The following is a 7,318-nucleotide window of genomic DNA, read 5'->3' on the forward strand; positions in this document are numbered from 1 at the left end:
AGAAACAAAATCGAAAACCGGCGGGCGGGGGCAGATGCGGCAATTCTCCGCCCGGCGCGCACATGGCTTTAAACGCCCTCGCCTCTCCTTCCTCCCCCTCTCCTTCCTTCCTTCCCGGTCCCCGGCCTCCACCGCCACGGTCACCGCCGCGCTCCGCCGATACCGCCGCTGAGGCTAGGCTTTACTGCTTTAGGCCCAGGGCCAGTCAGTCGCGATCAACCGCACACGTTGATTAGCCCGCCGTGATTAGTGCGGCTCCACTGTTGCGGGAGGCGTCTTAATTGCGGGCGCGCCACGCTCGCTTGTCCCGAATATCTGCTGCAAAAAGCGGCCGGGATTCCTCCCTCCGTCGGCCGCGCGCTTTGTTGATTAGCGGGAGGCGAGCTCGGCTCGCGCAGTGTATCAACGTGTTGCGGCCGGGGAGTGGAGGCAATAAAGGGAAAGCTTGGGGGGAGTGCTCGGGTACCGTGGCCGGATTAGTTAATGCCCGCGAGCAGCTAGTCGTAGGCGTAATTATTTTAAGGCAGCTGTCGCCGCTGGGAACTCGCGAAAGCTTCGCCTCTTTTGAGAAGCTCCACCCCCACGCCCCGCCCCGCCCCCGTCCCCTGCTCCAGCCTTCTAGTCTCCCGCGCCGCGCTTGCTGCTCCCTGCTGCCTGCTGCTAGTGTCTTTGCGCTAGGAGGGGAGCCTGGTGGTGGTTCTGGGCGGCTAGCGCGGCGCGTTTCGGCGAGCATATGGTGGGCATTGGGCGGGGGAAGGAGGAGGGAGAGGACGAGCGGGAGCGGCGGTAGATTTGGGAGGAGGACGGAGGAGGGGATGGGGGGCAAGTACTGCGGCGCGAGGAAGAAGAGGGGATGGAGGGGGCTGGTGGCGGCGGCGTGGGTGTTGCTGGCGGTGGCGTGCTCGGCGGCGATGCACTGGCACCTGCGCCGGGAGAGCTTGGACCGCGCCGAGGAGCGGCTCGTCAGCATGTGCGAGGAGAGGGCCAGGATGCTGCAGGAGCAGTTCGGGGTCACCGTCAATCACGTCCACGCGCTCGCAATTCTCATCTCCACATTCCACTTCGAGAAGTTCCCCTCCGCCATCGACCAGGTTGGTTCGTGAGCATTCGCCTTTCTTCTCCACCATTGCCTCCGCTGCTGCTGCTGTATCAAATCGTTTAGCAGCGGCGGCGGATCCCTGAGATCCTAGAAATTGTTCCTCCTGTCTCTCGCTTTTTTTTTAAAGGATGAGAAAAAAAAAGTTAGGATGCCTCGTGGTTTGTTGACGCTTACAGTCGTTGCGGCACTAGTCGTTTAGCGCGACATGATTGCTCTGGTGGGTTGGGACAGGTGCTGTTCATCATCTCAGAAAAAAAAAGGTCCATTCCTGCGGCGGTTGGAGGGTTTTTTTTTTGTGCTTAGAGACGTCGCTGAACTGAACTATTAGGTGGGTGGCGCATTGTTTTGTTAGTAATAGAGTGGTTAGTGTGTTCGTTAGGAAACCATCTGGGCTCTCTTTTGACAACCATTTGGTTGCTTTTTCTACAACCTTTTGATTCCTTAGTTTATGCTTAGAATTTAGAAAGGTCACTGTCGCATAGATGAATTATGATATGCAGTGGTCTCTGCCTTTTCTTTTCTTGATTGGATCATTGATCCTTAAAGGCGTCTCTTCATTTTACAGCTCGTTCCTCCCCCTTTTGTTGGTTTGCCTATGGTTTAGGTGTGCCGCACAATGGTTTTTGAAGACATGTTTTCGTATGAAAGTAATGGCCTTGACTAATCTGGTTCCGGGTCACAGCTGTATTCCTTTTGTGAAAACCATACCAATTATGGGCGCTTTTACTTTTGTTGCGGTCAGTCATATTCTGTCGGTTCTTACAAAATAAAATGTGGTGCATTTTTCCGTTGATTCTTACAGCATGTATCATATTACTGCTCAGTGTTTTATTTTGGCTCCCTTGATAATGTTCATTACAGGAAACTTTTGCAAAATACACGGGAAGGACATCATTTGAGCGGCCACTGCTGACTGGTGTGGCATATGCTCAGCGTGTTTTCCATCATGAGAGGGAAATGTTTGAAAGCCAGCAGGGATGGATTATGAATACGATGAAGCGGGAGCTTGCACCTCCCCAAATTGAATACGCCCCAGTGATTTTCTCCCAGGATACGGTTTCCTACCTTGCACGCATCGACATGATGTCTGGAGAGGTAAGATTACTTCTACATGATGGTTCATCGTACTCAGTGTGTGTGTGGGGTGGGGGGGGTGGGGGGGGGGGGTATTTATGCAATTTTGATGTCCCAACAGTGACAGTAGTCCATTTATTTTCAAAACAGGAGGACCGAGAAAACATTTTGCGAGCCAGGACTACTGGCAAAGCAGTGTTAACAAACCCATTTTTGCTTGGATCAAACCACTTGGGAGTAGTTCTCACTTTTGCTGTGTACCGTCCTGATCTTCCTGGTGATGCATCAGTTGAGCAACGTGTCGAAGCAACTATCGGGTGAGATGATCAAACTCATATATTTCAAGTATTATTGACTATACGCTTGTGTGTTGCATCCATTCTTTAGTCAAATGTGAGTATGCAATAGTCAAATGTACTAAATAAAATGTTGCACAGGAATATTTCACCATGTAGTATAACTTCTTCGTGTAATTTATAACATTAGTGCTTCATTGATCAACACTAAACTCCTGTTGACTATGATAACCTTGACATGTCTAGTAGCAGGCTAGAAAAGGAATAGCGAGTTTCTTTTAACAAAATAGGATAGGGTAGTTTGCCGATGACACAAACACATTTAGTGATATAAGATTATGAAGGTTACAGAATATGTGCCACTTGCCTCTATTAACTTGAAATTACATAATTAACTCTTAATGTTATAGAGAAGAATTTGCTGTGGGCTGTCAATAATTATGCATCTGTTTGGTTATTGTGGACAAATCTGATCAAATAACCTGCTAACAGATATCTTGGTGGAGCCTTTGATGTGGAGTCACTTGTGGAGAATTTGCTGAGCAAACTAGCTGGCAATCAAGATATTGTGGTGAATGTCTACGATGTCACAAATGCTTCGGAAGCTATGGTTTTGTATGGACCTCCAAGTTTGGATGATCAAGTGCCCCTCTTGCATGTTAGCATGCTGGATTTTGGAGATCCATTTAGGAAGCATGAAATGAGGTGCAGGTTGGTATCTTCTATCAGTAACTCTTGACTTTGTTGTCTGATTTGGTGTTCCACTGATGTTGTTAACTTGTGCAGGTATAGAGAAAAGCCTCCTATGCCGTGGTCGGCCATCACTAATCCTTTGGGCACGTTTGTCATATGGATGCTTCTGGGGTATATCATTTGTGCTGCGTGGTCTCGATATGACAAAGTTTCAGAAGATTGTAGAAAGATGGAAGAACTCAAAACTCAGGCAGAAGCTGCTGATGTCGCGAAGTCTCAGGTTTAACATATACTTTAGCACTCTTTTACTAGGAATTCTAGCTTATGGATCATGTATGGCTTACATATTTATATGGTTACCTCTTTTCTTGCAGTTCCTGGCAACTGTATCACATGAGATCAGAACACCTATGAATGGCGTCCTTGGTACTTACGCATTTTTGTAATACCTATACCACAATCTCCAGTTCATGGGCCCGGCAATCTAAACAAATTCTTCCTTCTACTGTAGGAATGCTGGATATGCTTTTGGGAACAGATCTGACCATGACTCAGAAGGATTATGCTCAGACCGCACAAATGTGTGGCAGAGCATTGATAACACTGATAAATGATGTCCTTGATCGAGCAAAGATTGAAGCTGGAAAGTTAGAGCTTGAGGCTGTGCCTTTTGATCTGCGCTCTCTCATGGATGATGTTATTTCCTTGTTTTCTTCAAAGTCGCTGGAGAAGTGCATAGAGGTATCTTACTGTTGATACTTAAAGTAGGAAATGGTGTTTCCTTTGCTCAGTTGCAATAGAAATGGATTGCTTTTAATCCTAGCAGTCCTGTCCCTACGATTTCTTTCAGATAGTAGATTCTTTTCCTAATCTTTCTCCTCCTTGCTACAGCTTGCAGTATTTGTATGTGATGATGTTCCAAAGGTTGTTCTTGGGGACCCTTGGAGGTTTCGACAGATATTGACAAATTTGGTGGGCAATGCAGTCAAAGTAAGCAGCCAATTTTGGATCCTGACAGTTAATTCAAATAATGTTGGTTAAAGTCTCACACATAATTCTGTCATCAAATACGTTCAAAAAATGTACTGACATATCTATTATCTGTTCCAGTTCACAGAACGGGGTCATGTATTTGTTCGGGTCTGTTTGGCTGAGAACTCAAATGTGGAAGCTAATCAGGTCATACATGGAACCATGAATGGGAAAGATGGTAAAATTGAGTCAACAGCTAATGGTGCCTTCAATACATTGAGTGGGTTTGAAGCGGCAGACAGACGAAATAATTGGCAATATTTTAAGCTGCTGCTCTCTGACAAGGAGTCGCTTTTGGATGATCTTGATGGTGAAAATTCTAATCAAAATGATTCTGACCGCGTCACATTGGCAATAAGCATTGAGGACACTGGTGTTGGGATACCATTGCAGGCACAAGATCGTGTTTTCACACCTTTTATGCAGGCTGATAGTTCAACTTCAAGGAACTATGGTGGTACTGGCATTGGTTTAAGCATCAGCAAGTGTCTAGCTGAACTTATGGGCGGGCAGATAAGTTTCACCAGCCGCCCTTTTGTTGGAAGTACATTCACATTCTCAGCTACACTGAGGCGCTCATACAAAGATGCTTCAGCTGATTCAAGAAAGAGCTTGTCCGAGGCACTGCCTACTGCTTTTAAGGGAATGAAGGCCATCTTGGTTGATGGGAGACCTGTACGTAGTGCTGTCACAAGATATCACCTTAAGAGGTTGGGAATAATTGTTCAAGTTGTGAACAATATGAGTGCGGGACTAAAAGCTTTATCTGGACAAAATGGATCAACCATTTCAAGGTAAGTTTTCTCTTTACTTACTTAAATGCTGGGAATAGAATTGACCATAGGGATTATTGAACTGCATGTGCTAATGGCCTCAACGAATAGCTAAGCTGATATGTAAGGGTAGGCAATTCAATTATACTAAAAATATGTCCTCCACATGGAGGCTCCCTTAAGTCTTAGACATGGAATAGGAGTAGGCCACAGGATTCAAACTTGAAAACTCTGGCCTGGTTTTACTGAAAAAGCACCGGACCTAAAGGACCCTGGCTGTACTATTATCGCCAATTGCTTTCAAACATAGCATAAAGCATTCTAAATGCTGCAGATTCTGCAATTTGTATTCTTTTGCACTACCTGTGAATTCCCTAAGTTTCTTTTCTTGTAGGGAAAAAGCAACCATGCTTTTTATTGAGAGTGACTTCTGGAGGCCTGAGACAGATGTTCAGTTATTGAATCGTCTACGTGAACACAAGAACGGTCAGTTGCCTGATGCGCCTAAGGCGGTTCTTCTGGTCACCTCCGAAGCTGACAAGGACAAATATGGATTCATATTTGATATTGTCATGTGTAAGCCTTTAAGAGCAAGCACAATTGCTTCATGTATTCAGCAGCTGCTCAAAGTAGAGATGCCCGAAAGAAAAGAAAATCAAAATCGGCCGTCATTTCTTCGTAGCTTGCTGGTTGGGAAGAACATATTGATCGTAGATGATAATAAGGTCAATCTCAGAGTTGCTGCAGCTGCACTAAAAAAGTATGGTGCTAAGGTCCATTGTGTCGAAAGTGGCAAGGATGCTATCAGTCTACTTCAACCTCCACATTGCTTCGACGCATGTTTTATGGATGTTCAGATGCCAGAGATGGATGGGTATGAATTAAATAAACTCTCGCATTGGTTGCCATTTTTATCCTGCTTACATATTAAAAAATGCTATTGTTTCAGAATTAACTGAAAGGAGATTTGTATTCCATTTATCCATGGTCGGATGTGTAGGTCTGATCATTGAAATCAAAGTCTTCCAGACTGACCATCAATTTTAATGATTACTTTCTGCAGGTTTGAGGCAACCAGACAAATAAGACAAATGGAGATGAAAGCCAATGAAGAAAGAAAGAACAAGTTGGCTTCAATTGAAGGCTCCACATTTGCTGAGTACCATTTGCCTGTTCTGGCAATGACAGCCGATGTTATCCAGGCAACTTATGAAGAGTGTTTAAAATCGGGAATGAATGGATATGTGTCAAAACCCTTCGATGAAGAGCAACTATACCAAGCAGTCTCCAGATATGTAGTGGGAACAACAGATTCTGCTGTTTAATGTTCAGATCAACGTAATGGATTCGTCGGAAGTGAAGCATCACCATGTTGCTTCTGTCCAGCTGACACTAACTCTAACAATCATCTGACATGGCCTCTCACAACACTAGATGAAAAAGATGAAAGTGCCGTGAGCTTGCTATGCATCACAGATGAGCGGCAGCCCAGGGGAGTTTAGGTATAGATCACCTTGTAATTCTTTTCTTTGATGTTTATAGGCTGTTGTATGTGCTGACAGTTCATTGAAAATACCACATCTCGTTGCAACCCCCAGTTTCAGATTAACATGGAAACTGAAAAAAGCGATGCCCTTCCCTGTTGTTTCCTTCTCATGTTCCATGAAACTGTTTGTAAAGTGCACCTGGACTCCGTATCCGTTCATCCGCTAGCTAGACACGATGGAAAGCTTTTCGAGTTCTTCTGCACTGTAACCTGTGTTCTTGTTAGCATGATCGACCGGCGCTTCATCTTTTCCTGCTTCAGCATTGTGCTTCTGTGGTGCTGTTAGATGTGAATGTCAGAATGACTGGACATGTGTTTATAGTGCGTGCACTGTGCAAGATTAGGAAATGGCTGGGCATTGTGTATAACTGTATATACAGTTCGTGTACTCTGCAAGTTCCGTAAATGACTGGCACTGTGTCTACATGCACTGTTCATGTACTGTACCCTACTATGTAAACTGCTCAGGCACTGGTATGACTACAGTGGTCGTGTTGGGTTGTTGGCCTCGCCTGCTGAAGATCAGCTAGGTGGTGTGGTGGAGCAATCTGTCAAGACCTATATCTGGTGAACTTTCTCAACGTTGATAGGGCCACGTCTTCAGCTAATTTCATCCGTCGGATCACAGCAGGCAACTCTTTCTCGATCGTTGATCACAACCTGCGTAGCTGGGTTTCAAGACCCTTCGTGTGGACTCGGCAATCTTCCCGTGCTTCTGGGCTTCATCCCGTCTTCTATGGTGCCGCTGCCTTTCACGCACACGCAACCTCTCATTCGACCAGACGATCGACGCGGGGGGAGGCGC

The 7,318-nt window shown here is 45.7% G+C and overlaps 1 protein-coding gene across 2 annotated transcripts; it reads left to right on the plus strand.

The window, feature by feature from the left end:
• Positions 1 to 99: 99 nt before the first annotated feature.
• On the plus strand, positions 100 to 6,576 carry LOC117837366 (probable histidine kinase 6). Of its 2 annotated transcripts, none has more exons than XM_034716975.2 (11): positions 100 to 1,091; positions 1,961 to 2,194; positions 2,324 to 2,490; positions 2,962 to 3,180; positions 3,256 to 3,442; positions 3,537 to 3,588; positions 3,674 to 3,903; positions 4,054 to 4,152; positions 4,273 to 4,988; positions 5,362 to 5,841; positions 6,031 to 6,576. In XM_034716975.2, exons 1-11 carry the CDS (start codon positions 816 to 818, stop codon positions 6,290 to 6,292), a joined length of 2,922 nt encoding a protein of 973 aa, XP_034572866.1. In that variant the 5' UTR covers positions 100 to 815; the 3' UTR covers positions 6,293 to 6,576. The 2 variants fall into 2 exon arrangements, with proteins under 2 accessions (XP_034572866.1, XP_034572874.1); XM_034716983.2 differs by lacking the exon at positions 100 to 1,091 and adding an exon at positions 1,435 to 1,836.
• Positions 6,577 to 7,318: the final 742 nt, after the last annotated feature.

This window comes from Setaria viridis, chromosome 1, assembly GCF_005286985.2.
Source record: "Setaria viridis chromosome 1, Setaria_viridis_v4.0, whole genome shotgun sequence".
Taxonomy (NCBI): domain Eukaryota; kingdom Viridiplantae; phylum Streptophyta; class Magnoliopsida; order Poales; family Poaceae; genus Setaria; species Setaria viridis.

Coding starts and splice junctions, on each gene's coding strand:
- LOC117837366 (XM_034716975.2), top strand. CDS start 816: ATGGGGGGCAAGTACTGCGGCGCGAGGAAGAAGAGGGGATGGAGGGGG. Junction 3,589..3,673: donor ACCTATGAATGGCGTCCTTG/GTACTTACGCAT, acceptor CTTCTACTGTAG/GAATGCTGGATATGCTTTTG. Junction 3,904..4,053: donor CGCTGGAGAAGTGCATAGAG/GTATCTTACTGT, acceptor TCCTTGCTACAG/CTTGCAGTATTTGTATGTGA.